Source organism: Saimiri boliviensis, chromosome 1, assembly GCF_048565385.1.
Source record: "Saimiri boliviensis isolate mSaiBol1 chromosome 1, mSaiBol1.pri, whole genome shotgun sequence".
Classification (NCBI taxonomy): Eukaryota; Metazoa; Chordata; class Mammalia; order Primates; family Cebidae; genus Saimiri; species Saimiri boliviensis.
Window position 1 is genome coordinate 113,016,275 of NC_133449.1, and position 18,014 is coordinate 113,034,288.

Genomic DNA, 18,014 nt, shown 5'->3' on the forward strand with positions numbered 1-18,014 from the left:
ACCACCAGCATGTGAGGGGCAAGCCCCCAGAAAAGAGCCAGAGTACGAGGAGGAAGAGCAGGAGAATGTGATAAGAACAAAGGGTTCGCGATAGGAAAGGCTGGGGTCACAGTGCTACAGGCTGCCAAGAAGGTCCCCATTCCATAAACACCCCTGGGATGCCAACCCTGTGTCACTCTTCTAAATGCTGGGGTAGAGAAGAGGACAGGTTGAGCACAGTCCTTGTCTTTATGAGGCATTTGTTTTAATGAGGAAAGCAGTTCTTTTTTTAGGTAATGGCAAATAGCAAAATGATAAAGCACGATTCAGAGACAGTGATGGGAGGGGCTCGCTGTTTCTGATAGAATGATCAGGAAGAGCCTCTCTAGAGAGGACACATCTGAGCAGTGACCTGACTATAAAGCGAGGATGATAAGGAATGCTGGCATTATAGGCAGTGGGCTGAGTGCCAAGATTGAGACAGGAACACATTTCACGTGTGTTCAAGGAACAGACAGCAGGGAGCCCGCCTGTGAGAGAAATGAAGGAAAGAATGGAAAAGATGCGGCTGCACAGGCGGAGCCGTCGCTCACAGGGCCCTTTGGCTTGCAGACCGGGGACGAAGTCGAGGTATTATTCCAGTTTGAAGCGGGGACTAATGGTAGATCTTGAGCAGGGCAGTGCAGCGTTCTTAATTTAGAGGTTATCCCAAGTGCTTGGGAGAGAGCAGTCCATAGTTGGGAGGGGGGTTGGGGCAGAGAAGAGGACTAAGTAGCAACTAGGCTGTTACAGGTGAGCCGTGGCACGTGGCGGCCCAGAACCTGAAGCAGGCAGCCTGCCAGTGAAGGTAGCCATGGAGGGATTATGCACGGATTAGAGGAGGGTAACTCACATGTAATTATTAGTCTCCAGGAGCTGGGCCAATGGCAATTTCCTGGACAAGATTAGGGCCAGGTTGGGGAGTGGAGCCTTGGGGTGAAGGGCTCTGGTTTGTGGGTGTGAAGGCTCCAGGGACCTCAGCAAGAGGAGTCTCAGGTGAGTGATGGGGTTGGGGGGGTGGTTAAGGTGAGATGGGAGGCAAGGAGCTGGCACCAGGGCATGACACTGTGAGCAAATGAGAGGATGTCATGGGGGAGCTGGGGAGAGCAGGATGGGAACAGGCAACACATTTGTATTGGGGAAAATCTCTGGCAGAGAGAGAGAAAGTCTTCAAGAAGAGGTGATTTGGGGAACAGTGTTCTGCAAAAGTGGATAGGATCCATCATGCTGATAGAAGAGTCAATGTTAAAAGAGAAACTTTCTCACTGACCCAGGAGGGCAAGTGGTATCGATGAGTGTCAGCGGGTCACTGGCTTACCAGTAAAGGTGACAGGAAGTTGAGGGCTTGCCAGTGCTGTTTCAGTGCTCTCTCATGAGTCCTGTGGAGTTGAACACTAGGAGGGAGGGTTATTCCTTGGAAAACCGACAGTGCAGGGTTTTAGAGAAAGGGAGCAGGATCTCTCATAAGAACATGTCATGTTCAAGGGCCATGTGATTTGGAAAACACAGTTGACTTTGGAGAACATTGCCAGATCTGAGCCACCGATCTGATAATGTTCAACAATAAATGAACTCTCTTAAAATAAACTGTTTTTCTTTCACCTTGATTCGAAGACCTCAAGTAGCATAGAGTCATACTCTTCTACAGAGCACCCTCTGAGGTAGCAACATCTCACAGCTTACCTCTGTAACCTTCCCTCAGCTGGTCCTTCTTCTAGTTCTTTATAGGATAGAGATTGGACAGATAGACAATCATTTCTGAGATTATCTCACAAACTGCTTGGCGGGTTTACAGCCACCCCAAGGATAGAGAGGCCGGCAGCTCTCTCTGCCTTCAAACCGCCAGAATTGACTGAATGCAGATACTGGAGGACAAGAAATAAGTTTTTGTGAAGTGATTGTGGAGACATGGAAAGTAGGGGCTGTGAGCAGGACCCTCCATTCCTTCACATGCGTTCCTCATCAAGGCTCTGGATACAGGGACTGTTTCTCAGCAACAGAGACCTGCCCTTGTCATGCTGTCTGCCCGGCAGCACTGGGAGGCACTCTTGACCTGCAGTTCCTAAGCCTGTGTCCCAAAAGCGGGTGAGTTGTTGTGAAAAGGAGAAGACAGCAGTGTTCTCATTATGACTTGGGTTCTACACGTTCTAGCATGGCACACCTGTAAAATTCCTATCTACCTGCCAGCCAGGTGTGACGCTGCACGCGGATGGCACTGTAGTGTTTCCTGAACAACCTTAATCTGCACCAGGCCTGTGTTTGTGCTGCCTTTCATGAGTGTGAAGGTGCTGAAGGTGCCTTTCTTCATGCTCACATCCCTGTGAATGAAATTGGCATGAAAATTTCTGTGGGCAGAGTATGCTGCAGAAGTATCTGACTATGACGGGGACTGGGCCTCTTGCTTTGTCTGAGCAAACTCTCTGCAGAACATGAGAATAAAAGGCACTTAACGTTCTGGCCAAAACCAGAAGTCTTTCATTCTTAAATGTTATCAGCACACTGAAACAGAACTGAAATCAAAGACAAGTGCTCTCTTTTGCAGGTGTACATTGAACGCCTTTTAACGAATGCTAACATCGATCTTTGTCCTACTAATTGGAAACAAATTGTCTACGGAGCCATGCTTCTGGCCTCCAAGTTTTGGGGAAATCGTCGTCACTGGAGTGCGGATGACAGCCAGAATCCCAAGGATGTTGCAGCTGAGACAATGTGAGTTTCTAAGGTTTTGGCAAACTTTGTCATCATTTTCCATGCCTCATTTGCTCTCCAAGTTATCAGTGTAAGAAATATCTTTATAGGTTTCCTTGTGCAGATAAAGGAAGTAGGCATAAGACCACAGACTTCAATCTATCCAGCTTTAGTATAACAGTTTATATTTTCCAGCATTAATGGGTAAGTCTTGAAGTGTTATTGTTGTAATAACTGGCTGATAAACTGAAGTGTTTTTCTGATTGTTTTTTGGAAAACCTCTTACAAGTGTGCTGTCAGAATGACACAGTGCAGTAAATATCTTTATAGCTTTTTAGAAGCCACCTGCCAGTTTCAGTCCCCTTTGAAGGGGTAAACATCAGGCCTTTGAAATAACTGGCCACTTTTCAGGTGTTAAGGCCTCGGGACTATGCAGAACTTACAGCTTTAACCTAAGTCACCCATTGTGTATTTGCTTTTGCTGGTCCTTGTCTCCCCCTTTAATCTGAAGATCTGCTTTTATAGGAACCTTGAGATATGATGTTAAATAGCTACAGATTTCTCTGCCCTGGCTCCTCCCCATTAACCTTGCATGTGTTTGGAAATCGGTCTGATGAGTTAGAAGCTTGCACGTTCACCTCCCGCAGTGTGAGAAGCATTTCTGGGGCATCACGCCATGCCCACCACACTCACAGGCTCCCTGGGTACTCAGACATTCACAGAAGCAGGCTCGGGGCCAGTAGTTGTTTATGAGAGTCTGGGAGCTGTGCAGGGTCATGGAGTTCCTCCCAGATGCACCAACATGGCACTGCAACACAGCTTCCCCAGGGTTCCCTTCCCATTTGGCCTTATGACTGCTGTGAAGTGAAGGGCCCTGAAGCAGGCAGGCAGGGTGAGCAAGGGGGCATTTCCAGCAGAGCTGCCCTGGGTGCCCGCTGGACAGTGAGGACAGCTGTGTCAGCCGCATCTGGTGCAAGACAATGGAGCAGCTCTTGTTTACGTTGACCAGCAGAAAAGACAATGCCAGGCAGTGGCACAAGTTAGTTTTGTGATCCATCTTTGCCCGTGACTCCACATAGGAGGACTGCTATTCAGAATCACCTCAGTGTATGGCTGCAATTGAAGATACAGTTTATATTGTAGATACACTGCAGTGTGTATGTATCTACATTCAATCCCTTGTGCACAGGAGTTCAGACCTGCTGGGTAACACAGTGAAGCCTGTCCGTACAAAAAAATTTTAAAAAAATTAGCCAAGTGTGTTGGCAGGTTCTGTAGTAGTCCCAGCTACTTGGGAGTCTGACGTGGAAGAATTGCCTGAGCCTGGTAACTTTAGGCTGTAGTGAGCTGTGATCACGTGACTGCACTTCAGTCCTGGGTGAGGGAACCAGACTCTCTCTAAGAAACAAACAAACAAACATTTTTGTCACCACTTTGCTAATAGTATAAACCAAGTGATAATTGTGATATTTGGGGGAGCCATTTTAGCAAAGAGTATGACAGCAAATGAATTTGAAACAAATGGAAGTACTTTGAAAGCTGCAAATGCTAAAGGGAGTTTAATCATAGTCATCCACTGCAAACTGTTCCCTAAAAGGAAGCAAGATTTGTGACTGCCTGATTTCTCCTTCTCTGCTGCCTAGCCAGAGCTGATTTATCAGTACAGGATAATTGCAATGGAGAAAGTGTTTAATTCATGCAGAGATAGATGTACAGGAGACCAGAGTTTGACTATTACTGAAATTAGTCTCTCTAAAAACTCTGGGATGGTTTTCGAAAAAAGTAATTTGGTGTGTAGTGTGTCAGAAAGTGGGGAGTGCTGACAGATCAGGTCAGCGATGAAATCATAGGGGAACGTTGAAGCTGTCCTCCTGCATTGAGTTGGCTGCTGGGTTGGGGCCAAAAAACCAGATGAGCCACGTTGATTTGTTAGGGTGGTGTCACCTGATCCCAGTACAACGTCTGCAAAATATCTCAAGCACTCAATTTAGGTTTTACAATAGTGATGTTATTCCCAGGATCAATATGGGCAGGTTCAAATTCTTGCAGCCTTCAGCCTCATGACTCCTAAGCCACAATTTCTAATCTTGTGGCTAATTTATTCATTGTGGAAAGGTCATCTATCTAGTTCCCAGGTGGGAAAGGGGTTTGTTTTGGGAAAGGGTTGTTACCATCTTTGGTTACAAAGTTAAACTACAAACTACATTCCTTCCAAAGTTAGTTTGGCCTCTGTGTAGGAAAGAACAAGGACAGCTTGGAGGTTAGAAGTGAGATGAAGTCACATCAATCCTCTTTCACTGTCATCATTTTCTCCGTTACAATTTTTGCAAAGGTGGTTTCAAATTTGTAATCATGAACACTTAGTTCTGCCATTTTGGCAGCTGAATTGTTCTCAAAACCTGCAGCTAAGCTGGCTGAGGCTCTGATTTCCAGTCACAAGATCAGAGAGCATGCAGGGATAAGTGCAGGTTTCCACAGAAGTGAGCTCCAGAAGCAGTGGAGGCAGAGGCCAGCCCCAAGAAGACAGGTTCCAAACAGAGCTGTTTGTGTGTGAACGGAGATATACCGGGAGCTATGGTCTGAACAGGCTGCTTCTGTTTGTGATCTTGGGAAGCTGAAAAGCATTACGTCCAAGCATTTAATAGACATGTGTCTCACCCTACTCCTCTTGACTATTTGCAATGATCCCATTTTGAGTGTCAGTTTAACAGATAAATAACTGCTGTCCCTCAGATTTTTCTTAAAACGTTCCAACATCGATGTGTCTCCCCGGAATATATATCTTTTCTAGAGAGTTAAACTGAGTAGCCACTATGCAGAAATGCTGTGTTGTAAAGGGTATGCTGTTCAGTCAACTAGCTGTTTAAAAACCCAGAAATCGGCCGGGTGCGGTGGCTCAAGCCTGTAATCACAGCATTTTGGGAGGCCAAGGCGGATGGATCCCGAGTGGGGATCCCGGATGGATCCCCCTCGGGTGGATCCCGAGGTCAAGAGATCAAGACCATCCTGGTCAACAAGGTGAAACCCCGTCTCTACTAAAAATACAAAAAATTAGCTGGGCATAGTGATGCGTGCCTGTGATCCCAGCTCCTCAGGAGGCTGAGGCAGGAGATTTGCCTGAACCCGGGAGGCGGAAGTTGCGGTGAGCTGATTGCGCCATTGCACTCCAGCCTGGGTAACAAGAGAGAAACTCCACATAAAAAGAAAAAAAAAAAAAACAGAAATCTTAGAAGATGAATCGGCTGTTCACAGAATACTTTTCTTCAGTGATTAAACCTCTATGAATAGCTACGTTAATTCTGGGAAGTGCCATTAATTTCTGTAGTAAGTCACGACCTGATTACCTGTCTATTCAAATATTGTTTCATTTACATTTCTATAGACCTAAGGATACGTGAAGAGGATATTAATTTTAGAAGGAGGTTCAGTTGGATTTTACGTTCAGCAAATGAGATCCCCACATCTTGACTTAGAGTCTAACTGCCCTCCACTTTCAAGCATTTGCTTACTTGGCCAATGGGTAAAATGTTAAAAACCTTCAAACCAAGAAACCAAATGTATTGTTCAGATATTGATCATTTTTAAGCAATTAACTCATTACAGGGCTTACTCTGAAAGCAGCCAGAATGACTCTAACTGTGTACCTATTAATTTAGCTTTGGTGAGGGCAGCTGGATGACCGTGAGGCAGAGGACGGCTCCCAGTGCTTTCCTCTCCCATTGCCTCCAACTCCCCCACATTCTGTTCTGTCCAGGGGTGACAGATGCCGAGTTCTTCAGGGTTGCATTCCCAACTCAAGAGCAACACTGCATGTGTTAAGGCCAGGGCCCTACTATAAATCACATTATAATATGAGTTTAGCCAAAATGACTCTCCTTGACTTTTCTGCCTTTCAAATTGGAAATGTTATTCTTCCCCAGTCTCTTCCTAATATTAAGGTGAGCAGAAACTTGCATTATGCCTCCTTGACACAGCCTGGTGTGCTGGAGCAGAGGGAAGGGGATTCTTTTTGCCATAAAATGTATCTTGCTTATGTATTTATTTGGGATCAATTCTCCTTGTAGCCTTACAGTTTTTCATCCTCTGAGGTAATAGGGTGGCTCTCCATGGGTCCCCTTGTTGCCATGGTGATGCGCCCCATCTTCCTGTTGGTGCTTCTCTACTTCAGCAAGTCCCTTCCTGTTATTGTCCTGGGAAATATGCCTGGAGCTTCTTCAGAGCTAAGAAATGGTACCCATCATTCCTGTCATCTCATCACCATTGCGGGGTTTGTGAGTGAGCTTGGAGTCTGAGTTGCGCAGCTGCCCTAAGGGAACTGTGAAGAATAAGCCCCGAGGCAGCAGCAGGAGTGCAGAAGAGGCTTCCACCTCTCCCTCATCCCAAACTTGGGCTGCTGGGATGCGGAGGAGACCCCAAGCAGCTGTGCCTTGTTTGGACATTAGTGTAAGGACCCAACCACTCAGCCTTTATTTGTTTCAAAACAGAACTTTGAGCATCCTAGTAGCTCAGAATATTTTTAAAGATAACCCACTTGACTAAAATTGCCCTGTGTTCGCTTTATTGTGTTTCTCCTCCCACAGGAGTAAGATGGAGAAGAGTTTTTTGGAGCTACTTGAGTTTAATATTCATGTGTCTGCCAGTGTTTATACGAAATATTACTTTGACCTGCGTGCCTTGGCATACGACCATGACCTGTGTTTTCTATTTAGTTTTCTTCGCAAAGATAAAGCAGAGAGATTGAAGGTAAGGCTGTGAAGTCACTTAGTGGAGTTTCCCATTGGCCGCAAAAGCCAACATCTGTGACAAAATCATATTAAGTAGTGATTAGGAAAATGAAAGCCTTAAAATTAACAGACCAAAGTGCTTATTTTTTTGGCATCATATTTCAAGTCTTTTACACATTATACAAGAATCATCATCATCATTATTATTATTAATATTACTATTATTATTATTCTTTTAGGAGAAGGAGTTTCGCTCTTGTTGCCCAGGCTGGAGTGCAATGGTGCGATCTCAGCTCATTGCAACCTCTGCATCCTGGGTCCAAGGGATTCCCCTACTTTGCCTCCTGAGTAGCTGGGATTATGTGCAGGCACCGTGATGCCCGGATATTTTGTATTCTCATTAAAGACAGGATTTCTCCATGTTGGTCAGGCAGGTCTCGATCCCTGACCTCAGCTGATCTGTCCACCTTGGCCTCCCAAAGTGCTGGGATTACAGGGATGAGCCCCTGCACCAGGCCATGGATCTGTATTTTAAAACGTTATTGATATTCTCACTCCTTTGACCATAATTCAGAATAATTTTTGTTAAATTTAATCTGTTCTTAATGAGTTTCTTTTTATTTTCTACCTGCATTTTTCTTTTTATTTTAATCTGTTCTTAATGAGTTTCTTTTTATTTCATGAATAAATACAGTTGTATTCCTAATTATATCTAAATAGACAATGCACTTACTGCTCTTGACTGTCTTTTACTTCAGCAATTTACAATGTCGTGTCCTTGTCTATTCTGTATATCTCGGTGCAGTCCCAGGAGTTTATCGGACAAAGCAGTAGTGGCTGAGAGACTTGTGCTTAAACTGTATAAGGTGCCAGTGTTTCAAGTACTAGGTGTAGGAACGACATGAGCTTTCAGTGAAAATGGCTTCATGGGACAATGTAAGATTTATGGTTTATGACTCTTGGTGAGTACACAGGGAAATTCCAACTGAGACAGACACATTTAAAACTGGCATTGTCTCTGGTGTCTCGGTGGTACTTTGGAATAATACATTTCTCTACCACAATGTGCAAGTAAAGTAGCACCTTGTGGTGCTTCAATCATTAGACTTCTTGGGTGTTCTCAAGCAGCCCAGCATGCACCTGCCTCATTAAAATCTGCTTGGAGTGTGTAGTAACTACTAAGGATTCGGTAGAATTTGAATCACTGAGTAAGTTGATTGTTTGGCACAAGTGTATGTTGATTATGCTGAAGGAACAAGTGCACAGGTAACAGATAATATTGTTACAAGCTTGTCACAATACTCTGAAAATCTTTTGGAGCCCTATTTTATTTTTTATGTGACAGTATCACCAAGCAATGAGCCCAACTTTCAACCTATAAAGTAAGTTTGTCTTGCCTCTGGCAATCTTTTCATAGCTCTTAAAGGAGACTACCTTAGTGAATGGGCAGGGAGTTGCATCCTCAGAACCTGGCACTGTAAAACTCAGCCAAAGCAGCTACAAGGGAAGCCTCCAAAGGAATCTCTATGTGTGGTTTCTCATCAATGATGCCTTTTTAAAAATGTTGGAGCCTTTTTAAAAATTGTACCCATTTTCTCTTTAATTGACTTTCCTAGGCTATGTCACCACCATGTGAATACAAAGACTTGCACAAAGATGTCGCCACTGTGAGAAGGGCCGCCAGCATGGATTTCATCGCTATTCGGCATTCTAATGCCATCTTACCTTAAAGACAGAAATTAGCATTATAAGATCCTGGACTCGTCAACTGTAAAGACTACAAAATATCACTTCTATTGCTGAAAAAGTCCAGGAAAATTAGGATCTTCTTTTTTTATATTTTTTTTTAATTTTTTTTGTTGTCGTTGTTGCTATTGTTGATTTTGTTGTTGTTGATTAGGATTTTCATAGAGCACAGATTTCTTCAGATAACCATACTGTGAAGCTCGGTGATGGTGGCATGAAGAGTGGGTGCCAGGTGCTACCTAAACTTCTTGTTCCACTGAGTCCAGATGGCATTCCTAGGGCACTACCTTCTTGAACAACTCTTGGGGAAGACTACTGTCACATGGACACACCACATCCCAGTGCAGAGTCAACAGTCACCCACAGTCCCAAGCAGGTGACAATCTGAACTGAGCTGGAATTCAAAAAACTATAGAATTGGCCCCAGATTTGTGAGAGTGCCTGGGTTTGGATCTCTGTCCACAGAGGCACTGAATGCACGATGGCCCGAAACAACAAGTGTGGGAAGATAGAATGCATGGGGACAAGGCTGTCATTACTCCAAGTTCCATGGGGGCTCAGGCCTGTTCATCTCGTCTTTGAAGGGAATCTGTACATGTGAAATGAGGCTCCCACCTCATGGTAATAAAGGGAGAGACGAAATCAGCTCATCTTCCCCCAGGCCCATACTGGTCATACCAAAACACAGAGTCTTGCTGTGTTGCCAGGCTGGAGCACAGTGGCGAGATCTCCAGTCCCTGCAACCTCTACCCCCCGGGTTCAAATGACTCTCCTGCCTCAGCCACCCAAGTGGCTTGGACTACTGGCATGAACCACCAACCCAGCTAATTTATATATTCTTAGTAGAGACAGGGTTTCATCATGGTGGCCAGGATAGTTTTGATCCCTTGACCTCGTGATCTGCCTGCCTCAGCCTCCCAAACTGCTGGGATTACAGGTGGGAGTCACCGTGCCCGGCCTCTTGCATTTACGTTCACAATAAAGTGGTTTGGAATATTCCACTGTTGATTTGTGATTTCCTCCTCCAAACATAGTCTGTGGCTCTGTATACATAACTGAATATTTTCATGTATCGATATTTTGTGTCTGAAGATGAAATATTAAATGAAACATGTTAAAATGTTTCATGCAAAGCCTTCGGTGCTTGTAGCGTCTACTCTTTGGTGAATACACAAATTCATCTATTTTAAATATTAACATTTGTATTAGATGTGATAATGATATTTTTTTTCTCAGCTTCACTTGTTAGATAGTTACGTATGTTCTTTCATAATTAATGATATTGTATCTGATATTTGATGTAAAAAACTCCTAGAATATTTGGAATTGATAATTGAAATTAAACAGCAAAATGAGAACTGCTGAAACCTAGTGATAATGTACTTATGATGGGTTTATTATCTATGATCTCTTTCATTATTAATTTTTAAAGTTTCCGTGGAAAACTGTACTAAGAACTTAAAATTGTCTATAAAACCCTTCGTGCCCTGCGCTTTAGCTCCAATGCATAATGAATAAAGGAAAATGGATTTTCCTTCAGGAATTCTGCTGGACTCTTCCTTTCTTTTCCCTTTAACCTGGGGGCAGGGTCTTCAGGTCACCATGGGGTGAGGTGACCATGAATGGCGTCCCTAGAACTGCCGCTGGGAGGAGTGTGTATGTGGAGATGGGTTTCGTGGTCACGTTTCTTCCTCGGGTCTTTCTGGTTGTGATGGTGGCTTTGAGGATGGTTTCTGAGGATCCTCTCCAGGGGATTCCTCCACCTTTGGTGTCTCCCTTGGGGGAAGGCCCGAGAATATCTGGAGAGGGATTCCTAGGGTCACCCCTGTGTGACGGAGGTGCCTTGTGCGGGTCCAGAAAGCCGCGTTTTTGGGGCGGTGGAGCCTCATCTCCCATGTAGGGTGGGCGGGATGTCTGAGGGAGTGCTGGAGGAAAGCCCTGTGTGTCGTGGTCGCTGTGCAGTCTCAGTACAGCCCTAGACCTGGGGAAGTCATGATGGAGACTCAGAGGTGCTTGGGGCAGGGAAAGGGGTAGCCGAGGCAGTCACCAAGGTGTGACAGCATCGCTGATGCCAGGAGGCAGTTTGGGGAGGGGTCTTTGGAGGGGAATAATTGTGGAGTCTCCACAGGCGGGGAAAGTGTGAGGGTGCTCCAAGGCTGGAGGTCAATGCGGGGGTAGGTGGAAATAACCTAGGGAAGCTCTCAGGAGAGTAATGGGCCCCACAAGCGTTGGGGTGGAAGGAAGGCGCCTAAACAGGTCCTGTCTTGCAGGGCCCTTCTGCAGGGTGTCTCAGAGATGGATCTCTGGGGCTCCTGAATTCACCGATACCCTGGGTGGGGTGTTTTCCAGGGTCAGACCTTTCCAGGTCCTGGAGCAAGGAAATGAAACTGGCTTCTTCCTCCCCACCGCCTGGTTGCTGCTTGGCAAACAACCTTCGGGGAGTGCCATGGCTCCTGGCATTCCCTGACAGGCCACAGAAGCGGCTCAGGGCTGGGCCCAGATCAAGGGGTCCTCTTAGATATTTATATTTGATGTTGAAAGTGACATGGGAATAAAGGCTTCATCTGCGCTTTTGTTTCTAGTCTCAAACTCCATTTTGCTGTGTCATCTTCAGCAACATTTCCCTCTTAGGGCCTCATATTTCCTATATATTTTGGGGGAAATCTGGAGTTTGGAACATGAGTTACCTGTATCAGGACTCAGTATAACATCTATAAATGGCTGGTAGGACATGAACCAGACTTAATTTATTTATTTATTTATTTACTCATTTATTTATTTATTTAGAGATGAAGTTTAGCTCTTGTTCCATTGCCCAGGCTGGAGTGCAGTGGCAGGATCTCAGCTAACTGCAACCTCCATCTACCGGGTTCAATAGATTCTCCTGCCTCAGCCTCCCAAGTAGCTGAGATTACAAGCACATGCCACCACCCTCCAGTTATTTTTTATCTTTATTTTTATTGTTTGTATTTTTAGTAGACACGGGTTTCACCATGTTGGCCAGGCTGGTCTCAAACTCCTGACCTCAGGTGATCCACCCACCTCAGACTCCCAAAGTGCTGGGATTACAGACATGAGCCACCACTGCCAACGAGGGCATGAACCAGATCCATGACACTCAAAATGTGCTCCACTAGCCAGCACTCACCTCACCTGGGAGCTTATTAAAAATACAGAAGAATCAGGTGAGGTGGCTCACCCTTGCAATCCCAGCACTTTGGGAGGCCAAGGTGGCCGAATCACTTGCGGTCAGGAGTTCAACATAGGCCTAGCCAACATGGAGAAATCCCATCTCTACTAAAAATATAAAAAAATCTTAGCCAGGTATGATGGCCGGCGCCTGTAATCCCAGCTACTGAAGAGGCTGAGGCAGCAGAATCTCTTGAACTCGGGAGGGAGCCACAGAGTGAGACTCCACCTCAAATCAATAAATATTTTTAAAAATTAAAAATAGCAAAAAAATAAGAAAAATAAATAAAAAATAGCTTTCTTGTCGTGGCCTGCACACTGTGGGCTCGTGGGTCTCTGAGACCTGAAAATTGAGTGTTTTCACACCCCAGGGGCTTCCTCTGGCAGCTCTGCAGCTGTCACCATGCCACAGAATGAATATATTGAATTACACTGGTAACGCTATGGATACCATTTGGATGACAGTGAGAAAAAGAGAAAGAAGGAAAGTCCTGAGGCTCATCAACGTTCAAAGAAGGCAAAGAAAATGATTGGTCTGAAAGCTAAGCTTTACCATAAACAGTGCCGTGCTGAGAAAATACAAATGAAAAAGACTATCAAGATGCATGAAAAGAGAAACACCAAACAGAAGAATGATGAAAAGACTCCACAGGGAGCAGTATCTGCCTATCTGCTGGACAGAGCGGGGCAACCTCAAGCTAAAGCACTTTCCAGTATGATTAAACAGAAACGAAAAGAGAAGGAGGGAAAATGGGAAGTCCCTCTGCCTAAAGTATGTGCCCAGGGAGAAACAGAAGCATTGAAAGTTATTCGAGGGCCAGGCATGGTGGCTCAGGCCTGTAATCCCAGCACTTTGGGAGGTCAAGTGGGTGGTTCACAAGTTCAGGAGTTCAAGACCAGACTGGCCAACATGGTGAAACCCCATCTCTCCTAAAAATACAAAAATTAGCTGGGTGTGGTGGCAGGCGCCTGTAATCCCAACTACTTGGAAGGCTAGGCAGAGAAGTGCTTGAACGCGGGAAGCGGAGGTCGCAGTGAGCCAAGATGGTGCCACTGCACTTCAGACTGGGTGACAGAGCAAGACTCTGTCTCAAAAAAAATTAAAATTAAGGAAAGAAACAGTGGGATTATCCTGGGAGTACAATGGAAAGAAACCCTAATACCACAGTTATACAGCAGACCTAAAAGCAATCAGTCTTCATTAGACGTCAAAGAACTCTATGAAAACTATTCTAAAGACGAATGTGGATACCATAAACTATATGGTTAAAAACTTAAAAGTACAAGCTCTGAGGTAAAGCAATGCATTTTTTTAATCAAAAGGCAAAAAGAACCCACAAAAATCAACTATATAAAAGCCATGTTCCATAAAGGAACGTATAGCACTTTTACACAATTAGCATGTAAGAAATGATGCATGATGCTTGCTTTTCTTCTTATAATTTTTGTATTTTTAGTATAGATAAGCTTTCACCATGTTGGCCGGGTTGGTCCTGAACTCCTGACCTCAAGTGATCCACCTGCCTCAGCCTCTCAAAGTGCTAGGATTACAGGTGTGAGTCACCGCACCTGGCTGGCAAATAAAGAACAAGCTTTCTGAGTAACACAAGCAAACCTCCCACAGTTAATTCAGAGTTGAGGACCACTTACACTGCCGAATTCACGCTCAATCACTTTAGATTCTTGAAAGGTACAGGTGATAATCATGTCTCCTTTGTTTTTTCCTTAACTAAAATCGAACCTGTCATTTATGAACTTCTTTTCTTATCAGCCTTTGCCTATTAACTTATATTAAAGAATAATCTGGGCTACGCACAGTGCCTCACGCTTGTAATCCCAGCACTTTGGAAGACCGAACAGGGGTGGATCACGAGGTTGGGAGTTTGCGACCAGCCTGATCAACATGATGAAACTCCGTTTCTACTAAAAATACAAAAAATTAGCAGGGCATGGTGGCGCGTGCCTGTAATCCCAGCTACTCAGGAGGCTGGAGCAGGAGAATTGCTTGAACCCGGGAGGCCGGGGTTGCAGTGAGCCAAGGTCACGCCACTGCACTCCAGCCTGGGCGACAGAGTGAGACTCCGTCTCTAAAAAAAAAAAAAAAGAACAATTCGAAAACTAAGTTGAGGTTTAATTTCTTTCCCTTTTTTCCTTCTTTCCTTCTCGCAATAAAAAATCGGGAGGTTGTTATTTGACTATACTTACCAAAACCTTATAGTCACTGAAAATTATAAGTTAAAATACTAATAAGCAATTATAATTTCCTATTGTTTCAACTATTTTTTCTTACCTTTACAGGAACTCTACATTTTAAATATTATTAAATTTTAAATTATACATTTTATGAACTAGTATGTCATTTAGAAATTCACTTTCGCTTCTATAGTTTTTATTATTAAAAATTTATTTTTCAAATTTTTTATTTTTCTAAATTTTTAGTAGAGATGGGGTTTCACCATGTTGGCCAGGCTGGCCCTGAACTCCTGACCTCAAGTGATCCACCTGCCTCAGCCTGTCAAAGTGCTGGGATTACAGGCATGAGTCACCACGCCTGGTGACTGGCGAGGTCACTGCTCACTGCAGCCTCCGCTTCCCAGGCTCAAGCAGTCTTCCCACCTCAGCATCCCAAGCAGACGGGACAACAGGCACGCACCACTGAGGCAGCAAAACAGGATCTGGAGGCGGGGAACATAAAGTCGATCTCACACTTGGGCTGTAACAGGAAATATCCTCTCCACAGAGAACAGGCCAAGTAAATGGCTCTGTAACCTTACCGTTTCTCTGAAAACGTGGCGATGTCTCCACTTGTCCGGGGTGCATTCCAAGGGAGTTCTGCCATATTCTGCGAGCAACTGGGGTCCGATCTAAACTTTTCATGGGAAAAGTACTGCGGTCGTGGGATGAAGTTACGTAGGAGTAAGGGGGAAAACCACGTCGCCGAAGTGACCGGTGAAACTGTCCTACAGCCCCTGGTCCGTGCGGCTCGGGCCGGGAATCTGCGGCGCAGGTGGCGGCTCCTGGTGCTGCAGCGGGCTCGGGGCGGCGGCGGATGCGGCGGAGGCGGAGGCCAAGGTGATGCGCAGCCGCTGGAAGCCACTGGAAACCGCTGGGCGGGCGGCAGGGCACCTCCAGGCCGGCCGCCAGCTTGGCCTTGTTGGCGCGGGTTCGGCGCTGGAGGTGCACGAGCAGCTGCGGCTGGCCGCGGCGGAAGTGCGGGCTGCGGAAGTGGTGGAGGGGCCGGTTCCGCCGTCCCGCCGCCCCCCGGCCCCGGCCCGGACCCGGCCTCGGCCCGCCCTGCACCACCTTGTGGAAGCCGGAGACGTTGAGCTGGCGGATGAAGCTGGTGAAGTTGGTGGTTTTGAAGAGCCCAGGCTCGGCCCCGGCCCCGCGGCCCGCCGCCGCCCCCCGGCCCGGGCGGGCTGAGCAGCTCCACCTCGAAGAGCGGCTGGTGGATGAGCAGCCCCTCGCCGCCGCCGTCCCAGCGGGTGGACCGTTACCACGAGCTGTTCACCAGACGCCACCGTTCGGCGGGGAAGTTGTTGGGCTTGATGGGGATGGAGAGCGGCGCCTCCTGCATCGCCCCGCCCGGCCCGGACCTCGCGCCCACCCACCCAGCCTACCTCTCCCTCCCCGTGCTCGATTCCCGCCCCCGACCCCCGCCGCGGCCTTCGCCTCGCCCTGTCTGCTTCTGCCTGCCCGGCCGCCGCGGACCCCATGAATGTCTTTTGACAAGTGTCCGTTCTTGTCTTTTGTCCATTTTTTAATGGAGTTGTTTGTTTTCTGATTAAAATTGTGTTAATTTCTTTATAGATTCTGGATGACACTTTTGTCAGGTGCATCGTTTCTAAAATTTTTCTCCCATTCTGCAGGTTGTCTGCTTACTCTGTTGACAGTTTCTTTTGCTGAGCACAATCTCTTTAGCTTCCTTAGGTCCCATGCGTGTATGTTTTCGTTGCAATAGCTTTTGGAGACTTAGTCTGGAAAAATTTGCTGTGGTTTATGTCCAGAATGGTATGTCCTGGAGGGTTTTTGTTTAGGATTTTCATAGTTTTCGATTTTGTAATGTAGGTCCTTAATTCATCTTAAATTGATTTTTTCTATGATAAAAGGAAGTGGTCCAGTTTGAATCTTCTGCATATGGCTAGCCAGCATAGTTTGAAAAGTTGGGTAGTGTGTTGCCTCTAGCTGTATTCTTTTTGTTTAAGATATCTTTGGCTATTCGGACTGTTTTTCGGATTTACATAAATTTTAAAATACTTTCTTTTCTCATTCTGTGACAAATGACTTGGTAGTTTGATATAATAGTATTGAATCTGTAAATTACTTTGGACAGTGAGGCCATTTTGACATTATTTCTTCCCATTTACGAGCATAGAATGTTTTTCCATTGGTTTGTATCATCTCTGGTCTCTTTCTCTTTCGTTCTTTCTTTCCTTCCTTCCTTCCTTCATTCAACTTTCCTTCCTTCCTCCCTCTCTCTTTCTTCCTTCTTTCCTTTCTTTTTTCTCTTTCTTTCCTTCTTTCTTTATTTCTTCTTTCCTTCTTTCTTTTCTTTCCTCTTTCCTTCTTTCTTTTCTTTTTCTTTCTGATGGAGTTTCACTCTTTTTCCACAGGCTGCATGGAGTGCAATGGCATGATCTCAACTCACTGCAACGTTCACCTCCCAGGTTCAAGTGATTCTCCTGCCTCAGCCTCTCGAGTGGCTGGGATTACAGGTATGCACCACCACACCTGGCCAACTTTGTATTTTTAGTAGACATGGCATTTCTCCAGGTTGGCCAGGGTGGTCTCGAACTCCTGACCTCAGGTGATCTGCCTGCCTCGGCCTCCCAGAGTGCTGGGATTACAGACAAGAGCTACGGTGCCCAGCCATCATCTCCAATTTCTTACGGCAGTGTTTTTTGATTCTCACTGTAGAGATCTTTCACCTCCATGGTTAGTTGTATTCCTAGGTATTTCGTTCTTCTTGTGGCTGTTACGAGTGGGGGTGCAGAATGGATTTGCCTCTCAGCTTGGACATTGTTGGTGTATAGAAATGCCACTGAGGAATACCATTTAAGAATTGCCACCTAGTTTTTGACAGTGGTTGAACTAATTTACACTCCCACCTGCAGGATATACATGTTCCTTTTTCTCCATAACCTTGGAGAGAAAAAAATGCCACGTTTTGTACAATGCTTTTGTATCCTGAGACTTGATAATCACCTGAAGTTATGTATCTGTTCTAGGAGCCTTTGGGCAGGGACTGAAGGGATTTCTAGGTATGGAATCATGTTGTTACATTGTTTGTGAAAAGAGATATTTCACTTCCTCTCTCCTGGTTGGATGGCTTTTCTTTCTTTCTCTTGCCTGCTTGCTCTGGCCAGGACTTCTGGTACTGTGTTGAATAGGATGACAGTCGACATCCTAGTCTTGTTCTGGTTCTCTGGGGAATGGTTCCAGCTTTTGCCCATTCACTATGATGGTGGCTGTGGGTTTGTTATAGATGGCTCTTACTATTTTGTGAGATGTTTCTTCAATCCCTAGTGTTTTGAGGATTTTTAACATGATAGATGCTGAATTTTATGGAAAGCCTTTCTGCATCCTTTGACATGACCATGTGGATTTTGGTTTTAGTTCTCTTTATGTGAAGAATCACATTTATTGATT

General features: G+C 45.4%; 1 protein-coding gene across 1 annotated transcript; it reads right to left on the reverse strand.

The window, feature by feature from the left end:
* Positions 1-444: 444 nt before the first annotated feature.
* Positions 445-16,081, reverse strand: LOC141584381 (heat shock factor protein 5-like). The gene is made up of 3 exons (XM_074398412.1): positions 15,973-16,081; positions 15,140-15,868; positions 445-4,104 (listed from the first exon to the last, which is right to left on the reverse strand). The coding sequence occupies exons 1-3, from the start codon at positions 16,079-16,081 to the stop codon at positions 3,956-3,958; spliced, it is 987 nt and encodes a 328-aa protein (XP_074254513.1). The 3' UTR covers positions 445-3,955.
* Positions 16,082-18,014: the final 1,933 nt, after the last annotated feature.